Consider the following 22761-nt stretch of genomic DNA (forward strand, 5'->3'; position numbering starts at 1 on the left):
TCCACATTTTCTTCATTTCTTTCCTCAGCAGTACCTCCATGTAAAGATAGGCAAAGTGTAGGAAAGACCACGAATCTCGTATCTGCCTAATGTTTTCTGGGAGTTCTATCAGGGAAACACTTGAAATAAAAAAAAATTACTCAATCTGTTGAGTTCAGAAAATTAGCTGTGCATTTAATAGCTCTGCAGGATCCTTGTCAGTGAGAATATTCAGGACTTGATTTGTTAACGAAGTTAGGCTCTATTCAGTGAGACTTCCCACACGAAACTGGGAATGTTAAAGCTAAGTCAACATCTTCATCGGAATGCTCGAAGTTATCCCGGAACCAGTGGCAGCTTTGCATTCAGTGTTGTATGTTTATTATTGTCCATTAAATAAAACTGGTATTTTCCTCCAAATACCATTTGTCTTTCTCCCAGTAGTACCTGTTTTCCTGTTTTCCCTGGATCTCATTGTTTCTCTCTGTGAGAACATCCCATGTGGTGTGTAAATATGGAACGAACCACCTTCTTCATCTTGAACAGGAAGAGGGTAGTTTCTCTCACAGGGGTTGGCAAACTTTCTGGAAACGATCACAAGTAGACAGAGAGGCAGGCAGAGAGAGAAAGAGAGAGAGGGAAGCAGGCTCCCCGCTGAGCAGAGAGCCTGATGTGAGGCTCGATCCCAGACCCTGAGATCATGACCTGAGCCGAAGGCAGCAGCTTAACCCATTGAGCCACCCAGGCGCCCCCAGCAAATGGTTTTGACTTTGCAAGTCATCTGGTCTCTGTTGCAAAAACTTAACTCTGCCATTTTAGCATGAAATTAGCCAGAGACAAGATGTAAACAGAGGAGAATGGCTGCATTTCAGTATCACTTTATTTATAGGAATAGGCAGAGAGCCGAGCCAGGTTTGACCCAGGGGTCTTAGCCTGCTGACCTCTGCTTCTAACTCAATATACTAAAGTGGTAAATCAATTTCAAATCTTTTAAGAGAATTGATGCCTTTAAATTTAGGCTTTCATGAGAATGGAGAGTAAAATGGTCTGGAAACTTCTCCGTATCCTGTTTCTCAGCCCAGTGGCTTAGAGCATGTAGAGATGAATTTTATATTTGAAAAAAAGCAGTGCCATTAGCTGAAAACTCACTGTGGCCATGCCTTGTGCCAACATTTAGCAAATTTAGTAGAAGGGACGCTGTGTTTACCTAGTCATTTTCCCTTCCACGCTCTCTCCTTGCTAACAGAGCCTGGGCTGATTCGAGGGGGTGCCCGTTTGCCTCGCTGAAAACCAGGATTTGCCATATTCCTGACATAAATGCTAACAGCATGTGGCATTCTTCTAGCAAAATGATAAACAAGGGAAGTCTACTCAGAGCAGCTTCCAAAAAGCTGTTGTTTATCGGACTTAAAAAAATGTACGGGGTCAGCTTTTGCCCTTCGCTCTTCTTTTTTCCTACCTGGAATGTTTTTGATGTTTTCATGTCTGACATTTCTCGAGTATATTACAGCTGGGATGGTAGAGCCACATATCTTGGTTGGAGGGAACTCCAAGCTGAAAGGAAATTGAGGTGTGGCCTTTCTAGAGAAAGTGTAAGGACTGTGCTAAATGCTTGAGTATAGATTCTTGAATGAGAGTAAAATTAACCTTATAAAGCCACTTCAGCCAAATGTCTGACACACACAGCCCAACTGAACCCTGTTATCTTTACCTTCAAAATATCATCTCTATTTATTGTGTAACATGCTCCAAAATTCAATTTTGCACCAGGGTCTAATTTCATCAATGTCTCATTTCTGTTTCTGTCTCTGTTTTAATAGTGTCTTCTCAAAGACAGTTCTATTTCAAAATAGCATTCGATTAGGAAATTGAAGAGTTCTCGAAAACACTTTCCCTGTCCTAAGACAGTCTTCATTAGCAGGTATGTTCAGAATTAAATAATTCTGCAGCAGGTGTCACTGACCCCAAACTTAGGTATGAAAGAGTAGGAGGATGCAGTAGAAATTGAAAGAGCTTTTGAAAATCAATATAATGTGAGGTTGTACAAGATGCCACAATATAAGGAGTTGCTCTTGGAGAAGCAGTAGGATGGCAGGGTCAGAGGTCAGTGGGTCAGGTTTTCCTTAGAATCTGAATGGGGAACAGGTAACCATAAAGGAGTCACCCTAGCTGGGAAATACTGTTGCAGAGCAGATAACAATCTGCTAAATAAAGATGGCATCGTGACAGCAACCACACAGTCTGCAGGAAGAGAGAGATTTGCCATGAGATTCTCCTAAGATTTCCTTTTTAGACTTTTAGGGCTCAGTGCAAATAATTTATTTCCTGAAACTTTCCCAGAAAGAATGTGTTTAATTCTCTTGGTCTTCAGAAATAAACAGATAAAATATTCCCTTAAGGAAATACAAATCAAAACCACATTGAGATACCACCTCACACCAGTCAGAATGGCTAAAATCAACAAGTCAGGAAATGACAGATGCTGGCGAGAATGCGGAGAAAGGGGAACCCTCCTACACTGTTGGTGGGAATGCAAGCTGATGCAGCCACTCTGGAAAACAGCATGGAGGTTCCTCAAAAAGTTGAAAATAGAGCTACTTAAGACCCAGCAATTGCACTACTGGGTATTTACCCTAAAGATACAAATGTAGGGATCTGAAAGGGCATATGCACCCAAATGTTTATAGCAGCAATGTCCACAATAGCCAAACTATGGAAAGAACCTAGATGTCCATCAACAGATGAATAGATGAAGAAAATGTGATTATATATATATATATATATATATATATAATGCAGCCACCAAAAGAAATGAAATCTTGCCATTTGCAACAATGTGGATGGAACTAGAGGGTATTATGCTGAGTGAAATAAGTCAATCAGAAAAAGACAACTATCATATGATCTCCCTGCTATAAGGAAGTAGAGATGCAATGTGGGGGATTCAGGCAGTAGGAAAAGAATAAATGAAACAAGATGGGATTGGGAGGGAGACAAACCATAAGAGACTCTTAATGTCACAAAACAAACTGAGGGTTGCTGGGGGGAGGCGCATAGGGAGAGGGTGGTTGGGTTATGGACATTGGGGAAGGTATGTGCTATGGTGAGTGCTGTGAAGTGTGTAAACCTGGCGATTCGTAGACATGTACCCTTGGGGCTAATAATACACTATATGTTAATTAAAAAATTAAAAAATTAAAAAACATTTCCTTAAGGCCTCATTCTGGTCCACGTGTGACTAGGGATCCCAAAAATATCCTTAACCTATTTGATACTTCAACGCATTATCCTCTGAGAAACATTCTGACTCTACATTTTGACACTTGGAGGTGTTTCTCAACCACAGAGATTTGTAAACTTTATTTGAACATTTTTATGGCATAAATAACACTTTTTAAAGACAAATTTTACAAATAAATATAAATAATTAAATTACAAATAATTGACATAATAGACTATTGAAAACACTTCTGAAGCATTCTGACACTCTCTACTTTTTATCCATAGAAATAGTTGCAGTTTTGAGACACTGTAGCATGAGGAAAAAGTGTCTGGATTTTCTTAATCTACATTTTGGAATGCAAAATTATTTTTTTCAGGTCTTACTAACTAAGCGTTAATCTAATCAGATGTTTATACTAGTCATAACCTTTAATTAATGAATTTTTATTTGTTCATTCCAGAAATGCTGGCTTTCTCCATAACTAGACACTTCCTGCAGACACTTACTGGGAGTTAATTCTCTTCTAATATGTGTTCACAGAGAAGGGTGGGGATTAAAAGTTCCTTGCATTTTACTACTAAATCTGTTTGAAAAGCAATTTCCATTCACTCGTCACCAAAGCACTTCCTTTGCAATGCTGCTAATCATTTCACAACAATCACTGGACGTATTGATGTTGCTACCTTATTGGCTATATTCTTGCCTGATATAATGTGGTTCACATTATATGGTTCACTACAAACTTTATGCCATGGTACAGAAAATAAATAAATCCTACCATTAAAAATGCAATAAATGTTTGCACCTTGTATCACAATTGATTTGAATCCTGACTCTAATAGCTTGAGGATGAACAGAACTTCTCAGAAGAAATGGGAACACCAGAGCTGTCTGTTTGCTGTTTGAGGACTTCTCAGGGGATCCTGAGCGTTGGAAGGGGTGGCATGGTGTCTTGTCTGGGGCGTATACTTTACATACCGAGTATATTCCCCTCCTTAAGCCACAGAGGTGCCTCAGGGTATTGGGGTTACAAAGAAATGTCCTTTTGTAGCCACATTTTTAGGTTATTTTAGAATCTACAAATATCCCCAAACTCACATTTATAAGCAGTGTCTTCCTTCCTGGACATATCTCACCTAAATATTGGGCTTAGCCAGTGAAAGAGACCAGAAATGACCCAACAAGGAATCTCTAGGTCCTGTCTCTCACAGCACAGTGGGCTGACCATCAACAATTATATTTAAAGTCCAGCAATTTCTAGTTCAGCAACTATATGAAGAATCCTCCAGATGTTGCTGGAAAGTATTTAACTTCGCATTTGTGAAGAAATGAATGGGGGTGGAGTATCAGTTCCAGGTTTATTTCTTCTCCCCTATTTCTGGCTTGCTTGTGGCTTCGTTGGTCCTCAGCAGAATAAATTCTACCAGGGGATTCTTTCTGGAACACAGCAGAGAACTCGTCCTGGTGAGTAGCCCGGACTGCATCTTCTAAGAAGATCGGTCTGAGACCTTCAAATATTTTAGTTCATTTCACTGTCTGTGTTTGTATAGCTACCAGATCACATAAAAGACAACACACAGGGGCACCTGAGTGACTCAGTGGGTTAAAGCATCTGCCTTCGGCTCAGGTCATGATCCCAGAGTCCTGGGATTGAGCCCCGCATCGGGCTCTCTGTTCAGCAGGGAGCCTGCTTTCCCCTCTCTCTTTCTGCCTGCCTTTCTGCCTACTTGTGATCTCTGTCTGTCAAATAAATAAATGAATCTTTAAAAATAAAAAAAAGAAAAGAAAAAAGACAACACACCAAAAAAAAAGCAAAAAATAAGGGAAGTCCCATTTCAACATGTAGAATTCTTCTGAGAAATAATAAAGACTTTTTGTGTAATTTAATTCTTATGTCTTGATCATGTTATTGTTCAAATTATGCCGTCTCCTGTTTTAGATTATTCTTAATTATCTATAAATGTCTCCCACATCATTTTGATAAAAACATTTCCAAGCAATGAACAATATCTAAGAACTGGATAGACTTTTAAGTTTTACAAAATGAAACTATTAGAAATGTCTAGAATTTTACATAAACTTTTCTAACTTTTCCTTTCTTTCATGAGGATCAGACTTTCTGTTTTCAAGTCAGAGTTGGCTGGGTGTCTGCTTTGGTGTGGATCATGCCATTTAGCCTTCTATGTTTGTTTCTTCATCTCTAAACTGAGGTTAATAAATTTTGACCTTTTGCATTGGGGTTTTGCTCCTCTGTGAAGAAAATCATGAATGCCAGCAAAGTACCCTGAGATCTACAGATGAAAGTGCAGGGATGGAAGGAATTATTCTATTTAAGAGAGGAAAAAAGGTAGATACACATGAGTAAATCTATTTTACACGTGCCGTTCTGCTCCAGTGACGGTGAATGGAGAGCGGTTCCCAGCGTGGGCAGAGGCTCACGTGCGTGTTCTGACTGGTACGCAGTAATATTGGGGATATTACCATTCCAAGCACACAGAGATTCACCGACCTGATCAATTTGCCTCTTCATTTATTTATTCACGGCTGAATTCCACTTGCAACACATGTGCCAAGCATTCATGTTGGCAGGTAGGGAAATAAAGATTGCTTAGTTTGTGCTTTTAAAGTGAAGCTGAGAAAAAAATTAAATTCCAAATATTTCATAAGTTTGTTTTAGCAGCTGTATCTCCATAAGCCTTATGCTACTTTTTGTTCAGAGCAAGTGAAATACCTTGTGAAACTGGAGAAGATACGTGAGGACTGCTTTACTTTCTTCATCTTGACCCCTGCATCTGTCTTTTATTAAATTGCTTTTGATCTGGGCAAGGACCATGGCAGATAGCCTCTCTTCAGGACCAGGAAGACCATCTGTTCTTCAATTTCACTTTTAAATTCTTTTGCAAAATACAAGGACATGAACTAGTTGTCTCCATTTCCCTCTAGGAAATACTTTTACCCTCTTTCCTGATTGAGATCCATTTTAGATAATAATAATACCCAAGAGCAAACTTCAAATAATATCTGCCAAAGAAAAGTCTCCCAACAACTCATACTTGAATCCAAAATTTATAATTTTCTTCTGTAACAAAGATCATGGACTTACAGAAATTGCATGTTGCTTGTTCAATGAAACATAAATTGTTCAAGACAAGGGTAAGGAACATGCTTCCTTTTCCTGTCTTCTCCTGTAGAAAAGACTATACCTACCAGTTTTGTAAAACCCAGATGAAAACCACTCAAACACTCTGTTTTCAGTAAAAATATCAATCAGGTGTTCTTTCTCGATAGCTCCCCTTTGCCAGGTAAATCGAGGGCTTTCATTTATGTTGCTTCACAAAGATCCATAAAATCTGGCCATTCCTGACCTCTAGAAGTGATCATAGTTCATACTCATTGAGCATTTGTATGTATCAGGTGCTGTGCTAGTATCCAAACTGATACTAACTTTTACCTTTCCAAATTCAAATAATAATTCCAAGAACCGCCATGGCAAATAGTGATAGTTTGCCATGTTTCAAGTGTGTAAACCTGAGTGTGTGAAGACTGAGTAACTTTCTTAGAGACTCAAAGCTAGTGAGTGACAGAGACAAGATACAAAGTCAGGTCTGACTGATTTCAGAATCTTTCTCTTAACCCCTGTACTGTGCTGTCCACCATCAACACCTCTGGACATGAGACACTTTGTTTTATTGTCTCCCTATTGTTGGGTGCTACTCTCTATCTTCCTTACTCTCCATCCCAGTGAAGTTCAGACTCACCTGCTCTAACCTGTTCACCCAGAGTCCCTGCTGATAAGCAACGATTGCTGAGCTTTCTGCTGTTCTTTATAAATGTGTGAGGTAGCAACTTTTTTTTCTCTGAAATATGTTTGTCTTGTGCCGTTCTTGATAAGTACCAATCCACTATACACCCTCAAAGAACTTGTATTTATTCCCAACTGGTTTGTTTTCTGTTTAAACTGAGTAAGATTACTGACAATTGTAGTACCTGCCATTGTTTCAATAAGTGGGTTTTTATTAGAATGGGAGAAGAGAAGTAGAAACTTAGGAAAACCCAAGCTAAACTATGCGATTGGCAAAATGTGACCCCTTGATCCTTGGAAGTTTTCCTTATCTGTCCAGTTCTCTTTTCATTAGACAAGTCAGCTGTTGGAAGGGTCTTTTGTAACAGGCATGATCACCTTGGTGTAACCATTTCCAGAAGTATGGTATTTGAGATTAACATTCTGTTGTTTGGTGGAAGGTCACTGAAAACTCCTAAGTAATTGTGGATTTAACTTTTTCTCTTTGCAGTTTTATCCATTCTTGCTTTGTGTATTTGGAAGATTTGTTATTGGGTATAGAAACATTTAGGCTTATTTTGCCATTATGATTTATTTATCCCATATAATTATGAAATAGCCCTTTTTTATTCCTGGTAATAAATCTGCTCTAAAATCTACTCTGCTTTTGAATAATTGAGCCCTCCCATCTTTCTTTCACTGCTGTTGACATAATATATCTTTTTATATTCTTTTAACCCATTGTGTCTGTATTTTAAAAGTTTGTTTTTGTAGTCAACATATAGTTGGAGCTTACTTTTTAATCCAAACTGATACTTTTAATTCCAGTGTTTAGACCATTTATATTTAATTTGATTAGCAATATATTTAGATTTTAGTTGTTACCCTGCTATTTGTTTTGAAACTGTCCCATCTATCTTACCTTCCTTTTTACTTTATTTCTGCCTTCTTTTGGACTGAATAAATGTAGTGATTTCCTTTTATCTTCTGTGTTATCCTATTGGCTAAAACACATTGTTTTCTTAATACTAATGGTTGCCATAGAGCATATTGTGCACTTCTTTATTGATCACAGTCTACTTTCAATTGTTATTCCACCATTTCATGTATTTAATAAGATCTTTCAACATATTTGTTATTTCTTCCCCTTGGGTTTTGTGCTATTGTTGTCAAACATTTTAATTATAAATTTGTTATAAATTCCCTAAAACATAGCTATTATTTTTGCTTACATCGTCTAAATACATTCAAATTCTAAAACATATGTCTTATTTATCCTGTAGTTACTATTTCTGGTATTTATTCTTCAGTGTAGATGTGCATTTCTATCTGATATTATTTTCCTTTTGCCCAGTGATATTCTTTAACATACTCTGTGGTTGTGTTCCTGAATTTTTCCAGTTTTTCTTGTCTTAAAATATTTTTATTTCATCTTCTTTTTAAAAAAAAAAAAAGATAGTTTGGGGGGCATCTGGGTGACTCAGTTGGCTAAGCATTGGACCTTTGGTTTCAGTTCAGGCCATGATCTCAGGGTCATGAGATTGAGCCCTGCATCGGGCTCCCTACTCAGCACAGAGTCTTCTTGAAATTCTCTCACTCATCTCTCTGCCCCTGCTCACGCTCTCTATCTCTAAAATAAAATAAATAAAATCTCTAAAAAAAGATATCTTCACTAAGTATAAAATTTTATTTTGAGAAATTTTTAATCTTCTACGCAAAATTTAAATATATTGCTCCACCGCTTTCTCATTTGTATTGTTTCCAATAAGAACTCTTTTGCCATCCTACTCTTTGTGTTGTGTAAGAATATGTCATTTCTCTTTAGATGTTTAAAAAAAATTCCACTTTTTTACTGATTTAGAAGGGGCGGGGCGGGCAATGGGGGAGCCTGGTGACGGGTATTAAGGAATGCACAGATTACATGGCGCACTGAGTGTTATATGCAAACAGTGAGTCATGGAACACTACACCAAAAACTAATGATGTACTATATGGTGACTAACATAACACAGTAAAAATAAATAAATAAATAAATAAATGACCCTTAAAAATAAAAATAAAAATAAAAATTTGATAATAACAAGTGTTGGTATAGTTTTCTTGTGCTTGAGATTTTGAGGACAATCTGTGGGTTTTTAGTTTTCAGGGAATTTGGAAAACTTTCACCCATTATATTTGCAAATGTTCCTTCTCCCTTTTTCATAGAGTCAGGTTGTGCAATTGTCCAGTTGATCACCATCTTTTATCTAATTTATCTAATTCTTGAGCTCCCAGGGTATAGTTATGTGTCCCAATGTATGCTTTTGCCAGTTCTAACATGTGTCAGTTCTTTATTTTTCTCAACTGATTATTTTCCACATCTTAGGCTGTGCTTTCATGATAATCTTTGCATGCCTGATAGTCTTTGATAGGATATTATATGTTATTAAATTCTCCTTGCTCTTGCTGAGTATTTTTGTATTCATATAAATTTCTTTAAATTTGGTTCTGAAATGCAACTAAGTTACTTGTAGTCAGATTTGTACTTGGATTTCTTGCTTTTATGATTTGCCAGGCAAATCCAAATTAGTGTTCAATCCATAGCAAATTATTGTCTACTGAAGCAAGGTTTTCCTGAATTTTTTTTTTTTTTTTAACATAGGCTTCATGCCCTGCATGGAGCTCAACACAGAGCTTGTACTCAACGACCTTGAAATCAAAACCTGATCTGAGATCAAGGGTCAGATGTTTAACTGACTGAGCCACCCAGATGCCCCAAGATTTCTCTGAATTCTAAACTCACTGTTCCATGAATTTTTCCAGTTTCATTGGTGAGAACAAGTGCTGTTCCTGATCCTGTATGAATGCTAGGCACTGGGGCCATCAATTCTTTCAGGTGGCCCTTTTCCGGCCTGAGTAGTCTTTTCACTGCAATTCAGACTGCTGAAAATTTGAGGGGTTCCCTCCATAGATCTCTAGGGTTTTTCTCTGTGCAGCCTTGAGCACTCAGCATTTGCTAAGCCAAATCTGTGGCTAGATGTCTTTAAACAAAATCTCTTTCAGTTTTCTGTGTTCCTTAAACACAGTTTAACTTTGCTGACTTCCTTAACACAACAAATCTCTACCTCTCCAGTCTGTCTTAACTTTTCCTCTGTGCTTCAAATGCATTTTGTGTCTACCCCCATTGAGAAACTCAATACCATCTTACAAAAATATCTATTTACTTCTCTGTCTTCCTTGAAGGGAAAATTATTGATTTGACAATTTGATGTCCCTATTATATAGTAGTAGTTGACAGTATGTGTTGTTGGGTAAATAAGACAGAATTCTCAATCATTTCTGTAACTCCGAGACAGTGCCATCCGGGTATCTGAGATGCTTGTGAAAGAAATAGAGTCATACCTGGAAGCTTCAAACAAGATTCCAATCAAGTGTCAGTTGTTGTGAGCAAATGAATACATCTCCTCTTCTAGGCTATTCAGGTTTTACATATGGGTAATATCAAATATTAAATAAATATAACGTATTTATGTGGGCTTTGAAATTGTGTAGAACAATTTCCAGAAGATCTTTGTTCATACGATAAGCTTTCACTTCAAAAACCAGATTATATGGGATGCCTGGGTGGCTCAGTTGGTTAAGCCACTGCCTTTGGTCATGATCCCGGGGTCCTGGGATTGAGTCCCTCATTGGGCTCCTTGCTTGGCGGGGAGCCTGCTTCTCTCTCTGCCTCTGCCTGCCACTCTGCCTGCTTGTGCACGCGCTCTCTCTCTCTCTCTCTTTGACAAATAAATAAATAAATAAAATCTTAAAACAACAAGAACAACAACAACTAGATGATTCTGTATAAGGAGGCTAAGGAAGAGTGAGCAGGAAGGCAGATAGGATTGGCGATTTTAAAAGCCTTTCTCCCTCTGACCATGGCTGTCTCTTAAGGCTTAGACACTCTGCTATTTATCAGCTCTAGAGAATTGTCGATGGTTTTTCGTTTTGTTTTGTTTTTCTTTGCCTTGTTCTTTTCTACATATGGGCCATTCTTTTATTTCTTGTAATCCTCTCTTATTTAAAAGCCTCCAATGTTCCCTCTGTGTCTCTTTCTAGTTCTGTGAAACTCTTTTATGTTTTTTAAATATTTATTTATTTATTTGAGAGAGAGAGAGCTAGAGGGCTGGGAAGGGTAGGCAGAGGGAAAGAGAAACTCAAGCAGAGCCCAACACAGGGCTCGATCTCACAACCCGAGATCATGACCTGAGCTGGAGCCAAGAGTCGGACGCTTAACAGACTATGCCACCCAGGCACCCCTTGTTCTTTGTGCTTGGAAATATCCTCTCTTTGAAAGGTTGGTCTTGCCTCCTTCTTCAGCTACTTAGCCCAGATGTGGTTATCTGATCACCTTCTCTCATAAGCATGTCCCCTTTTAGGAAAGAGCTGATGGTCATTGAAGTTTGGGGCTCTCGGTTTAGGGGTGGGCAATAGCCCATTCCCACATTAGGGCCTCACTGGAGAGGTATGTGATTTTTGCCATTCCTGGGAGCTATCTTCTCTACCTGATTCAGAAAATGAAAACAAATTAAAAAGATATAGATTTCAGACAGTTTAAAATCACTTTGCGTGGGTTAAGAGAGACTAATCTTCAAATATCTTCTCAATTCAGGATTAAGTGCCAAACTTCAAGAGGCTCGTTTGATTGTGGCTGTTTCTCAATTTGTTCAATTTCATTAGGTGTGCTTAGTGGCCAGTTCAGAAGTGGAAATCCAAACAGGTAATGAGCAACGTCCAATTTGCATGTAAGCCAATTGTTTTTGAGAAAAGATTAATTAAAAGAAGTGGTAGGTTAATTTAAATCAAGCAAGGCCAAGCATCTATCTTGAGTGTAAATCCCTCACCCATTTTTATCCTCCTGGATAGGATGTAGAAATCTGCATTGGATAAATATCTCCACCAGGAAAAAAGGAGTTGAGAATCTTATTAAGAGTTTTGAACTAAGTCTTTCACAATTTAACAGATGCTCTTAAATGAAACAAGCTCATTTCACCAAGTGTATTTAATAGCATCAATTTTCATGAAAAAGAGTAGGTATGTTTTGCAAGTGAGGGGGCCGGGGTCAATGTGGAGAGGAAAGTGCACCCTATAACCTCGTCTCCCTTCATGCGTTCCCATATGACACATTTTTTGACTTACGTTTTCACAGGCACATAAATGACTGCAGATAGGTAGCCAGGGTGGTTCCAACAAGAACTGGGGTTCAGCTTGGCAGCACACTTCTGTAGTGATTGTGACAAGCTTTGATAAATAAGCTGACAACTACATTTATCTTGCAGAAGAGAATAACATCGATGGAAAAGGCACTTTTTTACTCTGTCTATCCAGAAAGTCACCTCTGCACCCAGGACAAAGTTGAAGAAGGAGGCTTATGGATGGAAAAGAAAAGTACATTACTTATAGCACACTTTCTTTTTGCTTCTCTGTCCATAGAGACTGAAGGAATTAAAGCAACGGGAATTTGCTCGAAACGTAGCTTCTAAGTCATGGAAAGATGAGAAGAAACAAGAAAAGGCACTTAAAAGGCTTCACCAGCTGGCCGAGTTACGACAACAGTCTGAATGGTAAGAGTTAGAGGTGTCCAGGATGGGATGGTTCAAAACTCCCTTCAATCATCAGGAAAATGTCCAAGATAAATTTGCTTGATTCACTGTTACAACGTGAACAAATTGTAATTAATCAAAAGATATATTTGGGGACAAATAGTTCTAGTAGTTAAAGGCTCATGAGTTAGTTCTTTCGGTATCTGACTTTTTTCTTTCCCAATATTATTAATTTTATGTGCACTTTAAGGAAATGATCTAAGGATGATTCTAATGTAGTGGCCTTTATTGTCCAGTTGATTTAAATAGCTCTTTAGTAATTATTTTAAGTTTTATAATAATAATTTTTAAAAAACATAAAGGACAATGCATCTTTTGGGGAGGAAAGAAATCTTCATTTCCCTGTGTGTACATTTCCCTGTACACACCTGAACTTGGAATAAATAGCACCACCATTGTCCAGATGACAAAAGAAGATGTAATTAATGTGGTTGAAAGTACCACACCATGACATTTAAATTGATAATTATAACACACGTTATACTAATACATTCTTGTAGCTTAAAAATAGCTGTTTTGCAGAAGCTTGGAACTGCCGAATGTTTCAAAGTGAGGCAATTGTTACCTGGAACTCAATTAAATTTGCTGGTTGTGATTTGTGTTCCTATGAATCATAATGTTGAACACCTAATGTAGGTAATTAATGCAGTTGACAGCAGCCTAGTGAATTGTGAAATTTATAGCTCCGTGCCACAAGGTAAACTGCTGTTTTTGAAATGAAAAACAATATGTGAGAAATTTGGGAATGAATGACTCGAGCTATTGAGTACTATAAAATATTAGAGCTCAAATTTGATTCTAAGAAAATATTTATTTGAAGGATCAATTTATGAGTAAAAACACAGTATTCACCTTAAATATATTCTTATATTTGTACTGCTATCTTAGAATAATTTAATTAACTTATCAAAATCCATAAAAGATGATCATGAAAAAATTCAGTGAGAAACTTGGTTTTAAAAAAAATAACGGTTGAAAAAATTTGTGTCCAGCAGTGAGGTTAGTATAAAAATGCATGTTCCGAGGTCCTCTATAATCCTAGAAACAGGACACACAATGGTACTGAGCTTTCTACCTGCCAACAATGAACAACATTTCTCTGTCCATTATTCTCATAACAAAGGCTTCTAAGTAGGATGATGCAGATAACAAGAAAATTCTTCTATGATCCTATAGAGGAGGGAGGAGAATTTACTAGTAGTAAGAATATTCAAATCAGACTGATGGAAAAAATGATGGCAGAAAACTGGTAATGGAGCTTATGAAGGGCTGTCAACTTTGGCCATATCTGTGTAATTCAACACAGCCTGGTTCCTCAGCCAGCCTCGTTATCATATGGGGGTGGAGAGTCATTCTGTTTGTGAAATTCTACTATGTATACATTTAAGTAGAGTGCATATTGATATGGACATTGTTCCAAAATTCAAAAACTATAGGACCATTGACTCTGAAAAAAATGGAATTCCTTATATAAGAGCTGGATAATGTAGGACATTAGGATATTATATAACTTAAAGAAATTGTGTTGTATGGATATGGGAAAGCACACTTTTGCACAGAAGATAATTAAATTGTGCATGTATTTAGTTGCCAAGAGTTAGAATTTTGGGAGAGCTATTAGAATGGACAATCAGTTAATAAGAATGAAGGGGTACCTGTATAGTCATTTTTTTTATTATAATTAAAAACAATTATGTAAAAAATATAGAAAGAAACTAGAGGAAGTTCTAGGAAAGGAAGTAAAATCATAAATAAGAATATGACTATAAAAATTAAACCATTAGTTATGTTAAAAGGCATAAACTTCTATTAAAATAATAGAATTGAAAAGCACAAAGATAGAAAAGTGGGGTTATTCCAAAGTAATAAAAATAAACCAGATTTAAGATAAGGGAATTTAAACTGTAGAAAGCAATGGGATAAAGAATTTAAAGCACATACCTTAGTGGGTAGAAAAGATTAATAATGAGGGTAAAATGCTAACACTTGTAAAAATATAATCATAAATGTAGATTGGATTATAAAGTGAGAACAAGAAGTAGGGACAAGAAGAACAAAATATAATACAAAAACAATAAGAGGACTAAAAATATTTAAAAGAATATAAAAGAAAGAAGCTTACACATTAGAGAGATAAACGGTAAAATAAAACAGCAATACAGCAAAGAACATTTAGGCTTACATAAATCAAAGCAAGAAAACACGCAGAAGTGCCACAATAATAAGCAAAAATATTATTAAGGGAAAAATAGCAGTAATATAAAAATAGTAAAATATCTGAGTCATGATGGAATCATGAGAGGTAGAATGATAATATTCATACACCAGACCTTTGAAATAATTTGTGCTACATGCTGATGTTATCAGACTGACATTCCTAGAGAAGGTAACTTAGCAGACGTATGGCTGCAACTTAATCTAAAGTGTCTCTTGGGCCCGGAGGCAAAATCCAGAGCTGTGGCTCTCTCCGGTCCTCATCCTTCTAGCCCCAGACTGCAGGCACTTTAGAAGACCAATAACTGTGGTTAATCTCTGTGCTATCTAGTTCCCTTTGTGTTTGAAAGAAATATTTAACAAGCCATACGCTATCTCAGAGTGTTCCTTTCCTTCCTTTTTTGAAGTTTTTACTTAAATTCTAGTTAGTTAACATACTGTATATAGTATTGGTTTCAGGAGTAGAATTTAGCAACTTGCACGCAACACGCAGTACACATCACAACAGGTGCCCTATGTTAGGGTGTTCCTTTCCATTCCACATGCTGAATATGCCTAAACCCCCTCTCTAAAAAAGCATTTTAAAAATGATCCAAAAAAAGAAGATTAATGTGATGAGTAAGAAGAAAGTTTTCGTTATCAAACAGTTACTGGAAATTTTCAAAAATTTATTTTCCACCAGAATCAAGGGAACACTGTAATTTGAAAGCTACAGCCATTAGTTTATGAAGAGGGAACAATCTGAAAGTATTAATTTAAAGAATGAATGGTGGCCGAAACTATTGTAATTTAAAATCCATATGGGCGTAGTAAGTGATAGATTGGATATTGTAAAAAATTGAACTGGTAAAATAGAAATTAAAAGCAAGAAGTTCTTTCTGAACAAGAGAAATACACTAAAGACACTAAAGTACTGAGATAAATAATAAGACCTAACAGATATATCAGGAGAGCCAGTATACTTGACATGTAAATTCCAGGATGAAAAGCTAAGCAGGGAAGAAGCAGTAATCAGAGAAATCAGAAGAAAATAAAACCGAACTGAAGAAGTTGAATTGAAAGTACCCAGTAGTACTAGCAAATATTAACCCAAAGATATCAGTCTGTAACTATGGTCTGGCAAAATGTGATATATATATATATATATATATACACACATACATATATGTATAAGTATATATACACAGTAAAATAATAATAATAAATAATAAAAATAGATCCTCAATAGTAAATGATATATATATATCAATATATATAAATATAATTAAAATAATAATAATAAATAGTAATAAAAATAGACCCTCAATAGCAAATGTAATAAAAATACATTATAGATTGGAAATATAATAAATATATATACATAAGTGAAAAGGAAAATTGCAAAATCATACAACTGCCCCAGTGGATTCATTTCAAAAGTGAATAAAAGGAGGCTAAGTATTTTTCTGTAATATTAAACGTGTAAACATGAGGAAGCAAAGTATATGGAATTTGGTGGACAAAAGGAATGTTCTTCCAGACTTTTATACTAATTGGCCAAATAGTCATAACTGAAGGCAACAAGAAATAGTTTCTAAGAGAAAGGCTCAGAACACTTCTCCATTAGAATCAAAGCTACATATGGAAAAGATACCACTCGTTTTAGTATTGTATATTCAGGTAACAAATGACTGAATAAAAAATAAATAAATAAGAACCTAAAGTAGGAAAAGGCAAACAGACATACATCAAAGCCACGTCAAAGAAAAAAGATGTGATTTGTGTTGTCCTCCCCCCAGGAAGGCCTTGTTGTAGTTTTAAGGCAGAACATTAAAGAGACAATTTTAACCTAAAGACTTTCATCTCTTATGCTACTGTTGTTTCCAGTTTTCTGACTAAATTACTAATTTAAACTTAGCGGAATGAATAATGTCTACAAAGCTGTTAAAAGATAAAACAGATACATGCATAAAATGTAGAAAATATTTAGATGAGGAAGATGCAAAAGAAAAGATTTCTAAGTAATTGAAGCTATGGAGATGGCATGTAGACGTGGGTTACTTTATTATGCATTCGGTATAATTGGTCAGAATAGTGAGCAGTCATGGAGGAAGAACTAGCCACACTGTTTTAAAGGGAAGCAAACAGGAGGGATTTTAAAACTGAGCCAACAAAAAATTATAAACGAGTAGCCGTTACACGAAAAGGCAAAAGTCACTTTGGAAGTGACTTATCATATCGTACCCTTTCATTTCTTATTTAATGTGAAGTCACTGATGGAAAAACTCTTTGTGAAACAATGTTAAATCTATATTCCAAAAAACAAAAATCAAAACCCCATAGGTTCTGCAGAACATCTTATTGGGATGTCAATGTAGCACTTTATTTTCTTCTGCAGCACAAGCATAAGATAGTCACCTGCTATTGCTTCTTGCTAATTTCAAAAGAACACACTTAAGTGACGCATTTTAGAAACAGCCTCTATGAAACATGGGTGTTGTGAGTTGTATAAACACGGTGAAATAGTTATCTTTCGTAAAGAAAGTAACTCATGATAAAAATGTTAACAAATGTTCACATATAGATAAAATTTCAAATCTAATATTAACAAATGTTCACATGTAGATAAAATTTCAAATCTAATGTTTTAGTCATGTAAAATATTTATTGTATTTGCAGTGTTTCTGGAAATGGACCAGCATACAAAGCTCCCAGGATAGCCATAGAAAAGAAACTCCAGCAAGGAATTTTCCCAGTTAAGAATGGCAGGAAGGTATCGTGCATGAAAAGCACTCTTCTCCTTAAAGGAAAGAATCTGCCCAGAAGCATTGCCGATAAACAGCGGTCTGCCATGCAAAACCGACACCAGTTGCAAACGGACAGACGTTATTTGTTCGGAAATCGGGTACCACAAACCTCTTTGGATCTCAGCAATGCAAACCACAGGACAGGAGTATCGTTTTCTTTTTCCAAAAAAGTGCATTTGAAATTAGAATCTTCAGCCTCTGTTTTCAGTGAGAACACAGAGGAAAGCCACGATTGTAACAAGTCACCCACCTACAAAGCAAAACAAACTGCGGAGAAATGCAAGTGCCGCAGGTTTGCAAATGAGAATACGCAGCTCGCTAAGGAAAAAGATATAAACATCACACCACGCCATCTGGAGAGTGTCTTACACAGTACCTTCTCCATAAGCTCTCAAATCCTGCAAGACAAAAATGACTCTATTGATGAAACGGTAGAAGATTCGATTGGCATTCATGCTTCATTCTCTAAATCTGATGTTCATCTTTCGGATGTGGGTTTGACTCCTTGCAGCAGAGGAAAAGAAACTAGAAGTACACTGAAGAACTCTTCAGAAAACTGCATTCATCACTCATGCCAAGCAAGAGCTTCCTCCGGCCCACCAAACATTTACAAGCCCAGTGATGCCAGGATATTTGAGTGTCTGGATGAGTTTCCATCGCTGGAGCCAAGTAAGCAAAACAGTACAGTGCATCTGAATCCTGACTCCGGAATGGAGATGAGAGAAGCATCTTTAGATGAAACAGAAGGAGTTAGCGAAAATGTACAGAGCCTTGTAAGAGACCCGTGTCCCCACGATACGAAGTCGAAACCATTGCCTTTTCTCCACGTACAAAGCAAGGATGGCCACACCACTCTCCAGTGGCCTACGGAACTTCTGCTCTTCACAAAAACAGAGCCCTGCATCTCTTATGGATGCAACCCCTTGTATTTTGATTTTAAGCTTTCTCGGAACGCCAAGAGTGACCATGATTCAGAGGACCTAAAAACAGAACTGATGAAGGAGCCCTCGGAAATGAAGACAACAATACAGAGCCAAGTCTCAGGTTTAACCGAAGACCAACAAAAATTGATCCAGGAAGATGATCGGTCTCCGAAACCAAAGATGATGATAGCTAATCCAGATTGGGAAAATTTCCAGAGAAAATATAATTTGAGCTGCAACAATTCTAAGCCAAATATGAATCAACATAATTTTAGCGCAAGTGATTTGGAAATGAAAAATCCTGAAGTGCCTGCTTACCTTGATATCTCTCTGAAGAACTGTGTGGAAAACAACAATAATAGTGATAAGGAACTTAAGGAACCTTCCAGGGTCCACTGGCAAAGCTGTCAAAGGGTCATCCTAAATGAAGCAAGTGAGGGCCTAGCTTTTTCTCCTTACATCTCAAGGACTAAGAAACCAAAACTGATTCCTTGCAATCCTCATTCAGATTTTGAAGATGCAAATCAGTTCACCCGGAATTCTAGTTCTTACCCAGTGAGGGGTCACGGTGGTCACGAGAAGGACTTCAGTGTAATTTTGAATAGTAACCACACGGGCATGACCCACAGGACTTCCGGATGTAGAAACCAAACTTGCAGGAGAGATTCCCCAAACCTGTCTCTGACTAGGCTTTCTAGCCCTTCAGACACGTGCCCCGGTGGCATATCCAGCCTGAGAAGTGGTTGTTCAAGTCCTAAGTCTAGGGGGAATGGCCAAGGTAATTTGCTCTTCTTTTGCAAAAGGGAACACAACTCCTCTGAAAGGCGCAAAAGGAGACACCAAAAACACAACTGCCTCTGTCCATCTGAGGAGATGGTCAAGGGCACCTGCCTGCCATCTGAAATACAGAGAGATCGGAATTGCAGATCGTGGGAATCGGCTAAGAATGAAAAATATTCCACACATAGATACGGTCGCTGTAGACAAAGACCTAAACCGGGCAAAAATCAGCAGCAGTTTTCAGGGACCAAATCCAGGAGAATCCCCCACTGTGATTCTAGCTCACAGCTGTCCTGTCTTGGGAACAGTGAAAAGCCACCACATTGCCAGGGACCTCGGTACGGCAGATGGGGCTCTCACTCAGGAGAGAGTGTTTATTGCTTAAATAAAAGCAAGAGAAATCAAGAGTCTTCGGACAGCCCTCATATTTGTGACCTGGGAAAAGTAAATTCCATGCAGTGTCACTCTGGGAACATCAGCTGCCTTCTAAGAAACTGTTCCAGCAGCTCTTCGGAAACCACAGAGTTAAAAGAAGGAGAGAGGACCCCCCTGACAGCCAAAAGTCTTTTAGAAAGAGTGCAAGCCAAGCGATGTCAGGAACAATCAACTAATTTTGAGGTCTCTTCAAAGAATCACAAAAATGAATCAGAGACTCATTCACAAATTCAATGCAGAATTCAATTCACACCACTGGGCTGTCACCCACCAGCATTGCCTTTGTCTGAACAAACACAGAATGCAAGGAAAAAAACGGATGATCAAGGCAGTGCGATTCAAAGGACTCTAGAGAAAGACCAAGTCAGAAGTTCACCGACAAATAATGTCGCTGTTTTAGGAGATCCTGATTGTAATAACCATCTTTCTAAAGGTCTAATTCATGTGGTAGCAGATTCTCAGTCACCAAACATGAAAAAGAACCCAACAACAAAAGAACAAGTAAAACCTTTAATTGGTGAAGTCCAACATTTTATTCAGCGCTGTGACCCAGTACCAAATGATTTCCCTGGTGCTTTTCCATCTAACAGATATACTGGTGTTACAGTTTCAACAGAGACCAAAGAGGACCAGATTAAACTAGGCTTGGAGGATGTGAGCCTGCCTATGAATCATGGAGAGGGAAATATAAACCCTTACTGTGACAGAACTATGCAGAAGCATGACAAAGTAGAAGATGAATCAGAAGTGTGCCATAAATCCAGCTCGCCCCCTTTAATTCAACAGCCAATCACATTTTCTCCGGAAGAAATAGATAAATACAAGCTCCTCCAACTACAAGCCCAGCAGCACATGCAGAAACAGCTCCTATCGAAGCATCTTCGAGTTCTGCCTGCTTCCGGGCCGGCTGCCTTCTCCCCGGCCTCGGCCGTCCAGACGGTCCCGGTTCACCAGCACGCCTCCATCACCACCATCCACCACACGTTCCTGCAGCATTTTGCTGTTTCTGCTTCCTTAAATTCCCATGGCGGCCCCCTCCCCATAGCTCATCTGCATCCTCTTTCCCAGCCACATTTCACTCCGTTCGCATTTTCGCCTCTGACTCCCACGATCATCCCAGCACACCCCACTTTCTTAGCGGGCCACCCCCTACATGTGGTCACCGCTGCTCCCTTCCATCCGCCCCACATCACACTTCAGCCCCTGCCCTCGGCCGCTTTGATCCCCACGTTGTTCGGCCCTCACTTAAACCCCGCCACTGCTTCCATCATCCACTTGAACCCTTTAATCCAACCGGTGTTTCAAGGTCAAGATCTTTGCCATCATTCTTGCTCCAGTCAGATGCAACCGTTAAACGGAGTGAAAGAGGCCTTAAATGTATCAGCGCACTTGAACTAACAGGTGTCCAAGCCCCTCTTGCGGATAAATAAAACACATTGTCGCTACCTACAGAAATGGTATATTTAAAGTGATCTATCTATCTGATTATTATTAAGATGTTAAATATTGGTGCCAATTCAAAATGTGACCAGTATACAAATCTGAACTGAATTGCCAATATCAAAACAGGAGCATTTTAAGAATTTATTTTAACTTGAATAAATAACAGAGCAAATTTAAAGTAACTCTGTGGAAGGGTAGAGGGAAATGTGTTAAAGGTATGTTTGGATGAATTCTCACATAATATTATAAAATGATAACAAAACATTCAGGCAGGTCATTGATATTACAAAGAAAATAAACTGGAACATAATATTGTATGCTCTAGGTGTTTACTGCGCGAGTGAATGAATGGATCACACGTTTGGTTTTATGCATCAGGTAATAATAGAAGGTCAGTGAATTAAACTGTTTATCAAAAATAATTCCTATGGTTAACTACTGACCAAGCTTTCAATCAATACAATCTGTTTCAATTAAAATAATTTATATTTTCATAGGAAATAAGAGATGGCAAGAAATTTTCTGATTAATTCAAGTTGAAAATTACTCTTCAGTGAAAAACAATCTTTACACAGATTGTATCATTGAGTTTCTGTGAAAAGTTGGGTTATCATCGTTTCACATACATCTGTGTTAAGAGAATTTTGTAACTGTAAGAATCATCAACATCTAAAATTAAGAATGTTTAATTTTTGTATAAGAAAACATATATAAGCTATCACTAGTATTTGATAATGCAAAATAAAAAATAAAATACACTCAATACCATTTTGAATATATTGCTTAATCTTTCAAACATTACAGGGATTAAAATATTAAGTTTTCTTTATTCTTCTACCTAACAAATCTTACTGTGTTCACCCAAAATTATGTATAAGTAGAGAGATGAACATTTGGAAGTGTCAGAATTTGTACATGATCTTTATCGAGAAAGTCTTATAAATTACTTTGTGTATTTTACTCAATTATAGTAGATATCAGGAAAACACAGTGAATGGTGCTGAATAAAATCACCATTCGCATAGTTTTGCAAGTGATCTTAAATATTTATTCAAAATGTTTCCTAGTCCACAGAATCACATTTGTTACATCAGTATTCTGAATGGCTCTCCAGTTAGAGTTATTATTTTATATTCATAAAATGAAACAAAAACTGGTATGACTGCACATTTCCTACAATACAAGTTTCAGAGAAAATCAACTAAACAGAAATGGAGTGATCGGCCCCCTACTGCATGTAGGATGATGGCAGTGTTTCTGTTACATGAGATGGGTGTCTTCTTCAGTCTTGTTTCATAGGGAAGACAGCCATCTTCACTGAAATTCTCCAGTGCATCAGGCAGAGTCTGGCTAAACATCTGTTCTGTTATTTCACTTAATTTTCACAAATGTATTTTGAGATGAATGTTATCATTCCTCTGTATGGATGAGGAAAATGAAGTTGAAAGCACAAATTCTTAGTAAATGATAGCAAAAGATATCTTTGATCCTGGGGGGAGAGAGGGAGAGAGACAGATAGGCAGAGATAGAAAAAGATAACGTGATTTTGAAATTGTAATGTAAAGAATTTATG

The 22761-nt window shown here is 37.5% G+C and overlaps 1 protein-coding gene across 1 annotated transcript in view; it reads left to right on the plus strand.

Annotated features, from left to right (window-relative positions):
- Positions 1–22145, plus strand: part of ZNF804B (zinc finger protein 804B) — a 168458-nt gene extending 146313 nt beyond the window's left edge. The window contains exons 4-5 of the mRNA XM_045089723.1: positions 12438–12568; positions 17480–22145. Coding sequence (XP_044945658.1) covers positions 12438–12568; positions 17480–21143 — 3795 coding nt within the window. The 3' untranslated portion in view covers positions 21144–22145. The remainder of the gene's footprint in view (positions 1–12437; positions 12569–17479) is intronic.
- Positions 22146–22761: the final 616 nt, after the last annotated feature.

The sequence above is a fragment of the Mustela putorius genome, unplaced genomic scaffold (genome assembly GCF_011764305.1).
Source record: "Mustela putorius furo isolate JIRA1106 unplaced genomic scaffold, ASM1176430v1.1 tig00003845_pilon_pilon_pilon, whole genome shotgun sequence".
Taxonomy (NCBI): Eukaryota; Metazoa; Chordata; class Mammalia; order Carnivora; family Mustelidae; genus Mustela; species Mustela putorius.